At 39.8% G+C, this 18,869-nt stretch overlaps 1 protein-coding gene across 4 annotated transcripts in view; it reads left to right on the forward strand.

Annotated features, from left to right (window-relative positions):
* Window positions 1-18,869, forward strand: part of TDRP (testis development related protein) — a 185,648-nt gene that overhangs the window by 124,673 nt on the left and 42,106 nt on the right. For all 4 annotated transcript variants that reach the window (XM_089679538.1, XM_089679539.1, XM_089679540.1 and 1 more), the window contains one exon: window positions 6,774-6,833. In XM_089679538.1, coding sequence (XP_089535664.1) covers window positions 6,774-6,833 — 60 coding nt within the window. The remainder of the gene's footprint in view (window positions 1-6,773; window positions 6,834-18,869) is intronic.

Genomic DNA, 18,869 nt, shown 5'->3' on the forward strand with positions numbered 1-18,869 from the left:
TGTCATAATTGATGCATTGCCATGTTTTGTTTTTGTTTTGTTTTCAACTTTATTGTTACAAGCGACATTTCACCTATCTGTATTCACTGCTGTGGGTTGCAAACCACTTAGCACACCTTGACTATCCGTTAGGATTACATTGGATATGGTGAGAATGGGCTTTAATGCTTTTTGGGCTAGTTTTTAGTTTGTGGTTGGGGCAGTAAAATAGGGGTGAATACATGCTGTGGCTGCGATGCTTTACAGCTGTGGCAGGAATTAAGCCCCCTGTCGAGTTCGGCAAGCACTACCACATGCCAAACATGATATCATGAATATGGCATATTAGTGTGGCATTACGGGGGTTAAAACTGGAGGTGAGATCGTTCTGTCGCCTCCTTACCTCCTGTCACATGTCTCCAGATGAGCAGTAGTCTTTGCCTCATATGTAAATGAGCCCTCAATTATTCCTTTGGATGCTAAACTATAGTTAATGTACAGTGGGATCGAAAGTTTGGGCACCCCAGCTAAAAATTTGTATTAATGTGCATAAAGAAGCCAAGGAAAGATGGAAAAATCTCCAAAAGGCATCAAATTACAGATTAGAAATTCTTATAATATGTCAACAAAAGTTAGATTTTATTTCTATCATTTACACTTTCAAAGTAACAGAAAACAAAAAAATGGCGTCTGCAAAAGTTTGGGCACCCTGCAGAGTTAATATCTTGTACTGCCCCCTTTGGCAAGTATCACAGCTTGTAAACGCTTTTTGTAGCCAGCCAAGAGTCTTTCAATTCTTGTTTGAGGTATCTTTGCCCATTCTTCCTTACAAAAGTCTTCCAGTTCTTTGAGATTTCTGGGCTGTCTGTCACGCACTGCTCTTTTAAGGTCTATCCATAGATTTTCAATTATGTTGAGGTCAGGAGATTGTGAAGGCCATGGCAAAACCTTCAGTTTACGCCTCTTGATGTAATCCCCCGTGGATTTTGAGGTGTGTTTAGGATCATTATCCATTTGTAGAAGCCATCCTCTCTTTAACTTCAGCTTTTTCACAGATGGCATCAAGTTACCATCCACAATTTGCTGAAATTTTATTGAATCCATTTTTCCTTTTACTCGTGAGATGTTCCCTGTGCCACTGGCTGCAACACAACCCCAAAGCATGATTGATCCAACCCCATGCTTAACAGTTGGACAGAGGTTCTTTTCATTAAATTCTGTGCCCCTTCTTCTCCAAACGTACCTTTGCTCATTCTGGCCAAAAAGTTCAATTTTAACTTCATCGGTCCACAGAACTTGTTTCCAAAATGCATCAGGCTTGTCTATATGTTCATTTGCAAAGTTCAAACGATGATTTTTGTGATGAGGATGTAGAAGAGGTTTTCTTCTGATGACTCTTCCATGAAGACCATGAAGTATCTCTTTATAGTGGAATAGTGTACCACAACTCCAGTGTCTGCCAGATCTTTCTGGAGGGATCACAATCTTTCTGATGGCCTTCACAATCTCCTGACCTCAACATAATTGAAAATCTATGGATATACCTTAAAAGAGCAGTGCGTGACAGACAGCCCAGAAATCTCAAAGAACTGGAAGACTTTTGTAAGGAAGAATGGGCAAAGATACCTCAAACAAGAATTGAAAGACTCTTGGCTGGCTACAAAAAGTGTTTACAAGCTGTGATACTTGCCAAAGGGGGCAGTACAAGATATTAACTCTTCAGGGTGCCCAAACTTTTGCAGATGCCATTTTTTTGTTTTCTGTTATTTTGAAAGTGTAAATGATGGCAAAGAAATCAAACTTTTGTTGACATATTATAAGAATGTCTAATCTGTAATTTGATGCCTTTTGGAGATTTTTCCATCTTTCCTTGGCTTCTTTATGCACATTAATACAAATTTTTAGCTGGGGTGCCCAAACTTTCGATCCCCACTGTACATCTAAAGGAGCTAACCACCCTTATTTGTGCAGTGTAGCGATTTAAAGTAGAAGGGTATCTAAAACGTTTGTTTTCAAATTAAATGGGAAAGGATAAGTCTCCCTGCATGTCTGCTAGGGGAGATTTTCCCACACTTCTGTCCCAAGTGGCAACTTGCAGGTTATGAGTGGAAATCTTATAGGGGAATGGTGAGCGGTATAAATCTTCTTCTGAAACATTTAGAACGTCTGTCAAAGATAAACCTCCAAACATGCAAGGCAGAGGTAAAATCATGACCATTCTGATGATGCCAGTATACTGACCAACTGAGTTCTATGAAGTTTGAGTTGATGATCCTGAACATGTTTGTCTGTCTGTCAAGTCAGGCGTCCTTGACTGCATGTTTATTTCTGGTATGGATCACAAATTACTAAAGTGAAACTTCAGGAATTATCTTTATTGTTTACATTGGTTTCGACTTTTCACAGGTATTCATATCTTATATCTGGAGGTCCATTGAGGATGCTGAAAACCAAAGTAGTATCTCATGCTATATACATTAATAGCTGTGATCTAAAGGTGTCCTGTTCCAGCAGCTTCCCTTCTGCACATTGACAACAGAGGGACATGTTTCTCAGTGAATACAAGACAGTCTCTGATTAGATGAGGCTAATAAGTTGCAGAAAAGGTACAGTGGGGCAAAAAAGTATTTAGTCAGCCACCAATTGTGCAAGTTCTCCCACTTAAAAAGATGAGAGAAGCCTGTAATTGGCATCATAGGTAGACCTTAACTATGAGAGACAAAATGAGAAAAAAAATCCAGACAATCACATTGGCTGATTTGGAAAGAATTTATTTGCAAATTATGGTGGAAAATAAGTATTTGGTCACCTACAAACAAGCAAGATTTCTGGCTCTCACAGACCTGTACCTTCTTCTTTAAGAGGCTCCTTTGTCCGGAACTCATTACCTGTATCAATGGCACCTATTTGAACTTGTTATAAGTATAAAAGACACCTGCCCACAACCTCAAACAGTCACACTCCAAACTCCACTATGGTAAAGACCAAAAAGGTGTCAAAGGACACCAGAAACAAAATTGTAGACCTGCACCAGGCTGGGAAGACTGAATCTGCAATAGGCAAGCAGCTTGGTGTGAACAAATCAACAGTGGGAGCAATAATTAGAAAATGGAAGACATACAAGACCACTGATAATCTCCCTCGATCTGGGGCTCCACGCAAGATCTCACCCCGTGGGGTCAAAATGATCACAAGAACGGTGAGCAAAAATCCCAGGACCACACGGGGGGACCTAGTGAATGACCTGCAGAGAGCTGGGACCAACGTAACAAAGGCTACCATCAGTAACACACCACGCCGCCAGGGACTCAGATCCTGCAGTGCCAGACGTGTCCCCCTGCTTAAGCCAGTACATGTCCGGGCCCGTCAGAAGTTTGCTAGAGAGCATTTGGATGATCCAGAAGAGGATTGGGAGAATGTCATATGGTCAGATGAAACCAAAATAGAACTGTTTGGTAGAAACACAACTCGTCGTGTTTGGAGGAGAGAGAATGCTGAGTTGCATCCAAAGAACACCATACCTACTGTGAATCATGGGGGTGGCAACATCATGCTTTGGGGCTGTTTCTCCGCAAAGGGACCAGGACGACTGATCCATGTACAGGACAGAATGAATGGGGCCATGTATCGTGAAATTTTGAGTGCAAACCTCCTTCCCTCAGCAAGGGCATTGAAGATGAAACAAGGCTGGGTCTTCCAACATGGCAATGATCCCAAACATACCGCCTGGGCAACGAAGGAGTGGCTTCGTAAGAAGCATTTCAAGGTCCTGGAGTGGCCTAGCCAGTCTCCAGATCTCAACCCCATAGAAAACCTGTGGAAGGAGTTGAAAGTCCGTGTTGCCCAGCGACAGCCCCAAAACATCACTGCTCTAGAGGAGATCTGCAATGGAGGAATGGGCCAACATACCAGCAACAGTGTGTGCCAACCTTGTGAAGACTTACAGGAAAGGTTTGACCTCTGTCATTGCCAACAAAGGATATATAACAAAGTATTGAGATGAACTTTTGATATTGACCAAATACTTATTTTCCACCATAATTTGCAAATAAATTCTTTCCAAATCAGCCAATGTGATTGTCTGGATTTTTTTTTCTCATTTTGTCTCTCATAGTTGAGGTCTACCTATGATGCCAATTAAAGGCCTCTCTCATCTTTTTAAGTGGGAGAACTTGCACAATTGGTCAAGAAAACAGAAAATAAGCGAGCGCTTGAAATAGATATAATGAGCAGCGGCTGTACACCAAAAAGGCACCGTATCAAACCTTCAGGGACATAAATATAAAAAGGGGGGTGCAGCGCTACATATCTTAGCAAAATGATAAATCAAACACAGATAATAAACAATAAAACAGTGACTGTGTGCTAATAGAGCCACTGGAAGGTGGCTATGAAGTGAAGGAAGTGAAACAGTCCAATGGAGGAGTGCTCTTAAGATCCAGGATGATCCTCAGACGTCCAATATTAGGAACCGTCAGGTGATAAAAAAATGTAAAGACTGCGCACTCACCAGATACGCAATCTTTATGCGCATTTGTGTATAATATCACTGGACCTCCTGTGTCATCATCCTGGTCTGGTCAAATCTGGTCAGCATATCCTCCCTTGCCTGATATCCGGATAGATGCAGCTATTCCATGGATCTGGCTGGCTCCCACCAGAACTCAAATAAACAGAAAAGGCCACATAGTGTGATATCCTCAGGTATCTTTATTGTAGGCAAAGGATAGCAGGAAAACCAACATGTAAAATATTACTGACCCAGATGCAAATCAAAGATGGCCGCCGGGGCCCCTCGTGGTGCCGGCGGTAAAGCGTCCAACCCGCTGTAGCTCTCTCTGACGCGTTTCGAGCGAAGGCTCATACTCATAGGGGTAAGCTGCACCCCTATGAGCACGAGCCTTCGCTCGAAACGCGTCAGGAGGAGCTACAGCAGGTTGGACGCTTTACCGCCGGCACCACGAGGGGCCCCGGCGGCCATCTTTGATTTGCATCTGGGTCAGTAATATTTTACATGTTGGTTTTCCTGCTATCCTTTGCCTACAATAAAGATACCTGAGGATATCACACTATGTGGCCTTTTCTGTTTATTTGAGTTCTGGTGGGAGCCAGCCAGATCCATGGAATAGCTGCATCTATCCGGATATCAGGCAAGGGAGGATATGCTGACCAGATTTGACCAGACCAGGATGATGACACAGGAGGTCCAGTGATATTATACACAAATGCGCATAAAGATTGCGTATCTGGTGAGTGCGCAGTCTTTACATTTTTTATCACCTGACGGTTCCTAATATTGGACGTCTGAGGATCATCCTGGATCTTAAGAGCACTCCTCCATTGGACTGTTTCACTTCCTTCACTTCATAGCCACCTTCCAGTGGCTCTATTAGCACACAGTCACTGTTTTATTGTTTATTATCTGTGTTTGATTTATCATTTTGCTAAGATATGTAGCGCTGCACCCCCCTTTTTATATTTTTGCACAATTGGTGGCTGACTAAATACTTTTTTGCCCCACTGTATGTCCTGTGTTTGTTTTTTTTTTGTTTTTTGTTTTTTCTTGGGTGCCTGCTTTTCATAAGAAACACTTTATAAGCATTTTCAATAACTTTAGTTCACTTTAAAATATTATAAAGAAGACATGGTGCACTTACACTTTGTGCAGCAGAAATAGTTTTGTGGCTTCTCCAGATCAAATTTCCCTCTGGCTGAACTACTGGCTTAGGAGCTCAGAATGAAATCTAAATTATGTGAGGTTATGTGTCTCTTCCTCGGACACATGGTAGATAATTATGGCTCGTTCATCATGGTTTCTTTTTCCATTGCACATGATTAGCAAAAGGAGTTTAGAGGGAGGTAGCTCACCTCTACAGTAAAGAAGGCTTTAATGGTCATTTGTTGAGCTCTATGTAGAATGATATGGATAAAAAATTAATGATAATCTGAAATGACATAAAACCATGAAGATTAGGAATAGTACAATTCTTTTCAGTATGCGGTAAAGTGGACAGTATTTTTTTACAAGTCTGTATTTCTAAATTAATTCATGACATGTCACAATTCACATCAGCAGTATGATCTTCCAAGAAAAAAACGTTATCTTTTGTCGTTAAAAAGCAGTCCTTGCACTCCAGGCAAGGGATTTTACTAAACAGATGTCATTAGCCTGCTGGAGGCAGAAGGAAGCTAGACAAGCAGTAAAGTAGGTTCTGAGGGAGGAAAGTTGAATAGCACACAGTGAATAGTAATTGCTTAGAGACCAAAGTTCTGCCTTGGAGGCCTTGTGAAAAACCTGCTTACTCTGACACTGGAACAATAATAAAACATTTAGATTAAAAGGAACCCTTTAAGGACAGACATAAGGGAGGCAATAGCTGATTTATTTTTAAATGTACAAGGTGGTCATCTAGAAATTGGCTTTATTCCTTAATTCAGCACAAGAATGCAGAACAGAAACTCATAGGTAGTGAAGATGAAATCGGCATCAGAGCCTGGGACCCTGGACATTTTTAAAAAGTCAGCAATGACAGCTTCCATTTTTCTTTCTTCACAGATTTGCTTTAAGATAAATTTCTCTTTTAATGACAAGTGACAGGTACACTTTAATACATGGAGGATTACTGAGTTTTCCTTGGTTGCACCACTGCAGTGTATTCCATGTGCTTAAGCTGATAACGTTAATAATCACTAAGCTGTTGGCCAGAAAAGGTTTAACAGCATGACCTAAAGCACAGTGTTTGAAAAAATGCTTTCCTAATTGGATAAGTGCTAAATCACTTTTCTCTTTTTAGAGTAAGGACCAGCTGCTCCAAGCTGACCTGCAGTCTCCTGTGTCACAGCTTGCTACAAAGGTATGTCTCACTGGATTAATTCTACTTAACATTGTGTTCCATTTTAAAAGCTCGACTCCATGTATTTTTTTCCATTGTCTGAGTTCATCACAGGTTGCTTTGTATGAGTTATAACGCTATAATCTTTCTCTGTCTTTAAGGCTAGCTGCAATTCTGATTCTTTGAAATGGATTATTCAAAATTCCCTGCAAATTAGTATGTGCAGCAATACTTATGTCCCATTCCACACTATGTCTCTGGGTGGGGGCAGCCATCTTGGTATACACAGAACTTTACCTGCTCAGATCAGAGCTTTCCTCCATTGATAACTGGTGATTTAATAAATTGTGGGGTATGATTAGAAATCAAAAGCAGAGGTATAAAAAAAAAAATCACAGATCCACAGAATGAATACAGCAGAAGCAGGTAAATGGTTGCACTGCAGGCACTCAGGTACAGATTCCCTGTAAAAAAAAAAACTGTGAACAGCACAGTAGTGACATCACGGAATATCTCTCCTTAGATAGATTTATAGTTAATGGGCTGGAGAGCAAAAATGCCTAGATGCAGTGAAATGTCAGGAGATGCACTGTGAATTTAAATAGACAAAATACACATTTTTAAGACTACTGCTTTGGCACAATTAACATTGTTCCATATTAGATAGCAGATCTTTACTTTTTTTGAGTTTAGGTACACTTTAAAAGTTTTTTTCCTTTTTGTTTTTGTTTTGTTTTTGTTTTTTTAGAGTATGTAAGGAGGCCCAAAGAGGGCAGTAGAAACTGAGGTTTTAACCTTTCTCTATCTTATCCAAAACAACGTTTTTTAGTAGTTTGACTTACACCACACTTTAGTATGCTAGTACTAATGTATATTCAAAAATTTGGAATTGGAGAATCTAGATACTGCATTTTGGTATATAAATGCATTGTGGCCACAAATTATTTCAGCTTGGTGATGAATATATCATATGACTTTTCCTGTCTTTTTTTCATGAGATGAGCTTTTTCATGAGCTTCTGAGATGGGCTATTTTCTGCTTCTTAATAAATGTACCTAACAGACAACTTTATTTGAACAAAAAAGAAAACTATAGTACTTTTTAGTTTGTATCATCATCCACAAATAGAAATAACTAAAGTGTCAAAGTGCTCACAAAGTACATCAATAAGAAAGTGCATCAGTAACATAAAGTGCATCAATCTAGTGCAATAGACAATTCATAAAAGTCCATAACCTTGACTTTTGTAATACTGCAATATTCACCTGCTGATTTGAACCGTTCATCAATTGTTTATCATGTGGACCAATCACCTACCACAATCCTATAAAGTGAGCACTAACCGACCATCGAGCTACAGTACATGTAGCATAAAATGTATGTTCTTCCCAGTCAGGGTCAATTTAAATGGCGTGTGCTTCCACTCTCAGGCCAAATCCTCAGTAATTTGCCCGGAATCAGTGTCATCTGCAGCTAATAAAGGTCACAACAGAGCCAACAAATACCATAATAGTGTAGTATTTTATTAAAAACGGACCAAGTACTTTACATCCAAAATGCCAGAGGTAAATACATAAGTTCAAAACACCAGTAACTGACATGTAAAGCTACTGCTGACATAGCTTGAGCAGCAACGTAATGTCAGCACCAAAGTCTCTGCTCTGACACATTTTGTCTAATCGGACGTCTTCAGGAGGTGTCTGTTTGGATGAAACGCATCAGTCGGAGCCTTTGGTGCTGACCAAACCCTTGGGCTCCACAGAACCCGGTTTGAGAAAGGCTGTATTCATACATTACAGTTCAGCTTTAAGTAGTGCTAAGGATGAAGGTAAGGGTCTAGGGGGTTACACTTTTGGTTAAGGCTGGCAAAACAAGTGGTTATGCAGAGCACTGTGTGTGGTGTAATTTGTTTAGAAAAGTGAACAGGTCAGTATAAAACCTTTGGGGTATGCTGGGGAGGAGGGGTGGAAATGGGGACATAAAATATTATTTATGCAAAAGTATACTTCTCCTTTAAGTCAGTGGTTGTCAACTTTAAAATTATAGAACAACTTGAGTGTGGCCCCCAACACTCGCAGAGGACTGCACTTTAGCAGCATGTTTTTATGTGTTGAAGTGCATTTCATCCAGTTGGGAAGCCTATTTAAAATTAATGGGCTGTAATGCACTATGATCCTATTACATTTTTGCAATGTACTACAATGCCACACTGAAGAGAAAATTGAATTAAAGTAAGCCCCATCATTGGTATCAGTAATATTAACCCCCAGCACTGGTGTCTGTTATCCCAGTAATAACCCCCATCAATGGTGTCAGCGGTTGCAGTAATAGCCTCCATCAGAGGCTGCACCCCCATCCCGCAAGACACAGTGGACTGCACACAGACCTGGCAGGCTACGTATTGGGCATTCGGACTATAACCCTTTTGCTGGCACTGATGTGCAGCTCTTACACACACTTCTGGCTGCTGTAGCAGGTGGGAATGTAAGTAAACGTTTTCATCTGATTGGCAGCTTTCTTGTGGAAGTGGTTCTGATCACTTCTATGGGTGGGGCAATGTCATACCGTTGGCCATATACCCTGGAACCTTCTGAGTGCCCAGGAAGGCCATGGTGCCTTTCAAACACCTGTTTACTGATCATCTTTACACTGAATGAAGCCAGAAGTGACAAGTTTTTAGTCACTTCCAGTTCCAGAGCTACCATTCCCTGGCTGATGTAGCTGGGGAAGAAACTGATATAGCAGTGGAATGGTAAAGCACAAAGAATTTGATTAACTGAATTTTGATCTATGTATGGCCAGCTTTAGTTTATTTCTTTGCTCCTTTCATCAGTTTAGTAATGTTTTATGTGTATCTCATCTGTCCAAAACAATGTGTTCCAGAATTCTTCTTGGTCAACTGTGTTCTGGAATCTATTTTTAGTGACAATTATAGTTTTGTGTCACACCAATTAATATTTATAATTGCACTGTGAAAGCATTAATGTATATTACACTCATATTTGTACAGTTGGTGTATTTGAGATGTAAAGCTGATCTGTTGCCAACATGCAACAACATGGTAAAGGTATACAATTGGTTTTTATTTTTTACACTTTTTACTAGCTTAATCTTCCATATTTTTTAATGATTTGCATTTCATATACATATTTGCAAATGCTACTCTTAATGGATATTTAATTTAATTTGCAAGCCTACACATTTTAGTATTAAAATGTTTTTATTATTTTCAGTTAGGGCACATTTTGGTTGAAAGAAATCAACCAGGCTGCATTCACAAAGGGCTTGATGCAAAAGAGCATGTTGCTTTGGCCTGCAATGCAATGGCCCTGCTAGTAGAATGATTCACAGATAGAAACTACTAAAGTGAATGGCTAGTGTGGCCTGAAAGATGCAAGTAGTGTTCAGGTAGGGGCAAAGCAATTCCTTACAAATGCAGAAGGGTGTGTTGAGCTGTTCAACTTAGTACACCCTTTCAGACCCCTCGGCTGCCCATTTCAGTGATGCCTTAGCCCTCATTCACACTTAAGTGTCATTGCAGCCAGAAGATTTAAAGGCTTTTTTCATACCTTCTTGTACAGTTGTGTTCAAAATAATAGCAGTCAGACATCACTAACCTGATCAATCACTGTTTTTGGTAGAAATGATATTTCTACATGGCAAATAATTTACTAGCAGGTATAGTAGAGTTATAGAAATCCAACAGACCCAACAGTCATGACATGCATGTTGCTGATTCTGTGTGATTGAATCACTAATTGAAAGGGGCATGTTCAAAATAATAGCAGTGTGGAGTTCTATTAGTGAGGTCATTAATTCTTTGAAAAACAGGTGTCAATTATTGCCTTTATTTAAAGAAGGAAGGCAGCAAATGTTGTACATGCTGGTTACAGTGCATTTCTCTCTGAAATTCTGAGGAAAATGGGTCATTCCAGACATTGTTCAGAAGAACAGCGTACCTTGATTAAAAAGTTGACTGGAGAGGGGAAAACATATAAAGAAGTGCAGAAAATGATAGGCTGCTCAGCTAAAATGATCGCAAATGCTTTAAAATGGCAACCAAAACCTGAAAGACGTGGAAGAAAGCGAAAAACTACCATTCGAATGGATAGAAGAATAGCCAAAATGGCAAGGACTCAGCCAACAATCAGCTCCAGGAAGATCAAAGAAGGTCTAAAGTTACCTGTGAGTACTGTTACAATTAGAAGACGCCTATGTGAAGCCAAGCTATCTGCAAGAAGCCCCCGCAAAGCCCCACTGTTGAAATAAAGACGTGCTGAAGAGGTTACAATTTGCCAAAGAGCACATTGACTGGCCTAAAGAGAAATGGTGCACCATTTTGTGGACTGATGAAAGTAAGATTGTTCTTTTTGGGTCTAGTGGCTGGAGACAGTTTGTCAGACGACCCCCAAACACTGAATTCAAGCCACAGTACACTGTGAAGACAGTGAAGCATGGTTGTGCAAGCATCATGATATGGGGATGTTTCTCATACTACGGTGTTGGGCCTATATATCGCATACCAGGGATCATGGATTTGTTTGAATACATCAGAATACTTGAAAAGGTCATGCTGCCTTATGCTGAAGAGGAAATGCCCTTGAAATGGGTGTTCCAACAAGACAACGACCCCAAACACACCAGTAAACGTGCAACATCTTGGTTCCAGACCAACAAGATTAACGTTATGGAGTGGCCAGCCCAATCCCCGGATCTTAATCCAATAGAAAACTTGTAGAGTGACATCCAAATGCAGTTTCTGAGGCAAAACCAAGAAATAGAGAAGAACTGTGGAATGTAGTCCAATCATCCTGGGCTGGAATACCTGTTCACAGGTGCCAGAAGTTGGTTGACTCCATGCAACACAGATGTACAGCAGTTCTCAGAAACAGTGCTTATACAACTAAATATTAATTAAGTGATTCAGAGGAAAGCAAAATCTTCAAACATTTTTCAGTTTATATAGTGAATGTTAGAGTTTGTAAAGAAGAATACAAACACTGCTATTTTTTTGAACAGTCTAATATTCACTTTTCTTCAATTTTTTTGGAGGAACAACACAAATTTGATATATTTTTCTTCATGTTTGATTTGGAATAGAATGTGTAGTGTTCCCAATGCATTTGTGTGTATGGAAATAAAAGCTATTTGAAGGATTTTGAGCTTTATTCACTTTTTTCAACTTTAGCCACATACAATTTTAGGAGTGAGCATTTGAAGATTGTGAGAGAACCCTTTTTTTAAGCACCTCCATTCAGGTCTATGGGACTAGAAATGTGATCTTTCCCCAAATAAACTCATGTACTTTTTGGAACTTTAATTAACCCATTAATGAGATTCTTTATCAGGAGCATTGTCGTGCTTCCTGAATCGTGAAATAAAATTCTAATGTGTAAATGTACACAGAAAGTAGGGTTTTAAAACGCACATTTATTGATAGGATTTACATACATATCTGCTCTGGACAGCTATCTTTTGTAGCTTTTATCCACAAAGGCTTGTTCTGCCTGAAAACAGAAATTGAGGAAAAAAATTTTTGCCCCTTGCAGTGGGATTGTGTTTGACACTGCACGGGTCAAATGTTTTTTTATTCTGGGAAAGAGGTCACCGAAGATATACTCACCTGACCCTCCGATTGCCCCTACATAAGACTTGTCCTTTGGGCTCCACTATTCTCATGCACATACTTCCCAGTGTCAGACCCTCATCACACCTCATTCCTACACAAACTGCCCAAAATCCTAACCACTGGAACCTCTTTACTAAACATACCACCTAATGTCATAATCTTCAATACTACTCTCCTGCACATACCTGCCAATGTTATACCCTTCATAATCCTCTCTTGCACATCTTGCCCAGTGTCACAACCTCTGGTACTCCTCTTTTGTATGTGTTTCCTGATAAAACACATATTTAACATTGTGCCTGATATCCACGCTTTCCTGTTCTGAGGAGGACACACTATTGCTAGTAAACAGAGAAAAAAGAACAGAAACCATTGCAGTTTCCTTTTTAATTACTGCAGATCAGGAGTTCTGATTTTGCTTGCTGCATACTTGTTACAGAAGCTAGAGACATAAAAAATGGGGATATTTAGGAGGTTACCAATGGCACCCCAACTGCCTCCTGTATTTCTGTCATAACCATTTTCTGCTTTTATACTGCTCTAAGTGTTCCAAATTTTCTTTGGAATCCTGCTTTATTTGTCCCTGAAGGTTTAAACCATTTGAGTGATTAATGGTGCTGAAGTTGTAGTTCTTTCGCAGTTTTTGGAAACCAAAACCTGCTTTCAGTGGCTGCATATGAGTCAGTTGGGTTTCCTATCATTTTAGTATTTAGGTGTGTGTGTGTGTTTGGGGGGGGGGGGTGGATTTAGACCTGTATAGAGATGACTAAGCAATCAACCTCTTTCACTGTAGCTTGTTAGTTTATTCTGCACCAAAAATAAGATGAGTGTTTCCTGATAGGAGAAATCAACTGTAGAGGAAACTTTGTGTGTAAACGCCCTATTCTAAGATGTATTTATCATGGAAGCTTTACTGCTTTGTATACTTTTGCTAGCCAAGTGCTTGTTTTATCGTGATTTATTATGTTTACTTAAGATGTTAATTTTATTTTGTTTCCTTTCCTGCTAATTATTTGATTATCTCATTATTCCATTGACCTTAAAGAACACATCCATTGTAGTGAACATGTTTTTTTTTTTTTGTTGTTCTGGTCATTTGAAAAGAGCAGGACAAACGATTGTTGCCAAAGCAAAGAAGAATGTGATGGGAAATGGTCCGCCATATAATATTCTCGGTGTCTGTGAAGTTTTCTGCAGAAATGGCCGTATGTGGAGTTTTTGTCTGCAAGGTTCACATTCTTTTTTCATTTCTAATGCACAGCTTCTGATTGGTTGCTGTCTGGGCCAGCCTTTCTCAACCAGGGTGCCCTGAGGTTTCCTCAGGGGTGCCTTGGCACATTAGAGTGATGGAGAAAAACTGAGGAAGAAGAGAAACGCTGGAATACTATTTAGTACTAGTGTGCAAAAGTGTATTTGCTTTGGAAGAATAAATCACCTCTTAGGTTGGGTGTCCTATATGTGTGGATGTTGCTGCATTATATAAAACTATTAGAATAGTTTTTCACATTTTAGAATGGGGTGCCTCAAGACTGTCTGTAATTTTAAAGGGTGCCTTGACTTAAAAAAGGTTGAAAAACAGTGATCTGGGCCCAGTGCACTTGAATTGGTCCATGCAGTGCTGTTAATAAGGGACTCACATAAAGGAGGAAAAGCACAGCATAGGTGTATTCTGACCATGAAAACTTTTTTTTCCTTTTTATTGGACTGGAAAATGGAAGAAGGAATTTGCTAGGTCGGAACTACCAATTTACTTTCTACCCATTTTTGAGCCATGTATTTGTATTGCTCTACACAAAGACTGCAATGTCTGCATTATCTTGAAACCCCCAAATGTTTTCAGTACAAAACTACAGATTTATCAATAATGGCAGAAATTTAAAAAAAAAATTGTTCCCAGCAGCAACAGACTTGTTTTGGACCATGTTTTAAAGGGAAGCAGGAGCATGTGAAACGTTTTTGAGTGAATATCAGGACAAAGTCTCAAGTGTATGAAGGCTAAAAATGGAAATAACATACCCAAGCGATATAAAAGAGATAATTTAGAATTGGTCAGATATCACTGAAGAAGAACTTTCATTGTGTTTTCTGTGGGAAAAAAGCGTGGCAATATTTACTGAAAAGTTTAGAGAAACTTATTTTACTCATATAGGGCAAAGGAATAGCGTCTCCACATAGGCCACCCCCTAGGCATGTATTCTTACCCAGCCAGAATCCCCCACCGCATCTAACCAGCACAACAATAGCGAGTGACAACCCTGCAGTCATTTCACTTAAATGGAGAGCGTTGCCATCCTGTCAATGGAAGTGTTTATGCATGGGTTCTAGTGGCAGGATGAGAAGGCGTTTACAGAATGTTCCAGGGGTTGCTTAAAAAATAGAGTCAAGTCTTAGGCCTCTTGCGCATGGAAGTCTAAGCAATGTAACATGGATTTCAGCTTTCTCCCCCCATCCTTCTCAGCTTCCCCCATATTTCCACAGCCCAGGTGCTTTCTACAGCATACTTTTTGGATTTGCCAGTACGCTATATTTGTGTTTAGGATACTCCAAATATACATTGGCACAACTGTTCATTTCTATAGGTGGCTGTATGCAGCACCTGGACTGCTCACGTGGGAACACCAACATTTTACATTACACTGGCTCAGACTCTTCGCTGGTATACATACATATGCATCTTTAATTTGACCATAACTATATTTTAACTTCACTCTTCCAAAATGCCCATTGACCTTCAAAACTGCAAGCAAACAGTTAAAAGCAATGCCATTTACCATCCTCCAGCAGTATATTGTTTTCTCCAGCACTGGTAAACTTGCAGAGCACTATGGAGCAACAAGCTCATGTGACAAGGAAGAATTGTGTCTTCAGAGTATTCATTACCTTAAAGTAATTGAGCTGTCTTTGCCTTCATTACCTTTTATTATTGTAAATAGGTGTCTGGGTTTAATTCCTCCCTTATGCCTGTGTAACTGTTATTTATAGATCTGTGTAATACTTTTTTTTTTACTTTCAAGTCCACTTTAATTATTTTTTGTTTTACAAAACGGCTGTAGGGCTAAATCTTGTAAATGTACTTGTTGCAGACTTCTGCATTCATGTCCTGCTTTAACTGTGTAACACACATATTGCTTTATATAAATCAGTAGGTCTGTGATCTTTCGTTGGAATGAAAGATGATTCTAAGAAGTTGCACTTTTGGGACTTTCATTACCATGGGCCAGTTGCTGTGTTTTTAAGTAATAGCATGGGCACATGTACTTGTAGTTTAGTTTGCTGCTAGCTATAATCTGCTGTTACCTTGAGGCTAACTTGACATTTGTCCTACAGTGGATTGTAATGGAATTTTAGATACCTTTTTTGGCACAGAATCAGACTATTGATTCCTAGCTACTCGGTATTCCTTTGCATTTCACAGTCCTTCTTTAGAATGTAATTTGGTATATGGCTGATTATAAAAAATGTGGAGTCATGGTCAATAGCAACCAATTAGATATCAGCCTGCATTTTTTTACCTGTGTCAGAAAACTGACAGCTGAATTTTTTACATTTTTTTTTTTGCTTTTAATTTAATATGTGCATTGACTGCATGTTAAAGTGGATATATCACTTTACAATATACATAAGGAAATTTATCAAAACTGAAGCAGCTGTGCATAGCAACCAGTCAGCTTCTATCTTTCATTTTCAATGCTTAAAGTGGAAATTATGTCCTGCTAGATCAATTCAGGCTGGCCCCTTTTGCAGGTATAGCTATGCAAAACATTAAAAATAAGCTCCTATACTGTTTAAAATCCAGCAGTACACTGTCTCTCCCTGCTCTGCACGTGCTCAGTTGCTCTCTATTTTTTTGCACTGTGCCAAAAATCAGAGACACCAGAGGCCGATCTGCTGACAGCCTAAAGATTTACTACTGTTCACGACCTCTGGGCTTCAGCAAAATGGTAGCCTCCAACAAGAGAAAACGGGAGCAATGCTATGAAGATAACCTACAGCACACACTAATTTTGGCAGCATCATTGTTAATGTGGAATGTATGTTCCTTGCTAAAGAACTTTTTTTTTTATCAAGTTGTTATGGGTAAAGTTATTATTATTATTATTATTATACAGGATTTATATAGAGCCAACAGTTTGCTCAGCACTTTACAATATAACGGGAGACAATACAGCAACAATACAGTTCAATACAAGAGGGATTTGCGGGCCCTGCTCCTTGGAGCTTACAATCTAGTAAGTTCCACTTTAATTGAACAAGCTGAAGATGGAAGCTGATTAATTACTATGCACAGCTCCAGGTTCCGTCTGCTCCAGTTTTAATGAAATTCCCTCAAAGTGATGCTGTAAATTGCAGGTAGTCTTGAATCCTTCAGTATACATGAACACCAATAGATATGTTAACCTTGAGCATGGCTCCAAACTAATTAGTGGATTTTCCTCCTCAGTGGATTTCTGTTATTAGTGTAAGTGCCAGATAAGGATTCAACATTAGTTTAATTGTGAGGCAAGTATATTCTGTATCAGAGAAGGTCAGCTTAAGAACTTTGGGGTGTTAAAGGGCGGAGATGTGTTTATTCAAATTGTAACAAAGGCCATAGCAGCCCATGTGACTTCTATAGGGTCCAAAAGAACAGTGCTCGGTATACAGAGAAAATGCTACTCCCTTCTGTCTAGAGATATACACATTTTCTGTATGACTATAGAGCTGGGGGAACCAGCATGAATTCATGAATAGATCCAAAACCTGTTTTACCCCTGGCTCATATCTGTATGGGTGGTGCTGCTGGGGGACCTACACAAATACCTGCAGCCTCACCACCCACACAGAGGAATGCGGGACCCACAGGGGGGTACCATTAATTCTAATGGCATGCCACCCGCACTGGAAATCGCAACTGTACTGGGAACCTCGGTTCCCATGTGGGGATGCGATTTCCAAAGTAGTGCAGGGACTTCTTCCCTGCGTGTCCCAGGGCTCTCATGCCCACGCAAATTGAGGCCCGCATGACTGCACAGATGTGAACCAGGGCTTAGTAATAGTGAATGTTGTTTGTATACGTGGTGTTGCCCTTCAGCTAAAGCATTTCATAATTTTAGAGTAACTTATAATTATTGATTTGACTTTTGAAAAGGATACATTAAGGAATGTAACATAGCCTCTGTTGTGTGTTTCATAGTGTATGCATATGTCAAACCAACATTTTATGTTGAAAGTAGGATATTTTTTAAAATTTCTAGATTCTCTACAAAATAAATGCAGCCAGATTCTATTAAAAAAAAAACTGCTCACATTCTCGTTTTACCTGTCTGGCTGTTAGAGTTGCATAGTGACTGCCCAGTCATTTCAGTGTATGCCCAGCAATCCTAGGCTAACAATGAAATACTTGATAATTTTCCAGCCCTTGTTAATGAAGTAAAAGTTTCCAAGGGTGAAATGTCAATCATACCTAGGTTTGTGGAACATTTCTGAAATATGACCAAATATTTGACTAAATAAATGTGGCCTATGGATTGGCTGCATGTGATATTAGAATTTGTGGAAATACCATATTTTATACCTTTTTAAATATTTAAAGTTATTGAGCATAACTATATCAATAATAGGGGATCTGAAAAGCTGTTTTGAAGTGCAGGCAGTCTTCAGGTTACAAACAAGATAGGTTCTGTAGGTTTGTTCTTAAAGCGATTCTAAAGGTTAATTTTTGTTTTTGTAAAATAACAAACATGCCTATACTTACCTACAGTATGTAGTGATTTTGCACAGCAGTCTGGATCCTCCTCTTCTCGGGTCTCCTGCAGGCTCTCCTAGCTCCTCTTGTCTGTCGGGTGCCCCCACAGCAAGCAGTTTGCTATGGGGCACCCGCTGCGCCGTGTGTCCATTCACACACAGAGCCGTGGCTTGCCCCCCCCCACTCTCCTCATTGGCTGACTGGCTGTGATTGACAGCAATGAGAGCCAATGGCTCCTGCTTGCTGTCTCAGCCAATGACGAGGCAGAGATGTGGGATAGCCAAGGCTGTCATCCACATTGCTGGATCGCGATGAGGCTCAGGTAAGTATTGAGGGGGAAGGGGGCACTGCTGCACACAGAAGATTTTTTACCTTTTATGCATAGAATGCATGAAGGTAAAAAACCTTCATCCTTTACAACCGCTTTACTAAATCCATGGGTCCAGGGTTCTAATTTTTGGGGTATAGATACACTTTAATGATATCTGCTGTTGCAGTCAAATTAAGATAACACCTACTTTATATATGCTACATGTCCCCATTAAAATAGCAGAAGAAAAATAAAAATCATAGAAAATTGCTAAAACATTTTTTAGATGCCCCATTCTGGACCATCCAGCAAGAGAAAACTCTAGTTAGTTCTCCATATTTATGAGGGGGCTGGGCAGCTGTGTTTGCCATTGTTCACCCTGTATGTATTGTG

The sequence above is a fragment of the Staurois parvus genome, unplaced genomic scaffold (genome assembly GCF_062004578.1).
Source record: "Staurois parvus isolate SC_StPar_1 unplaced genomic scaffold, SC_StPar_1.0 ptg000226l, whole genome shotgun sequence".
Classification (NCBI taxonomy): domain Eukaryota; kingdom Metazoa; phylum Chordata; class Amphibia; order Anura; family Ranidae; genus Staurois; species Staurois parvus.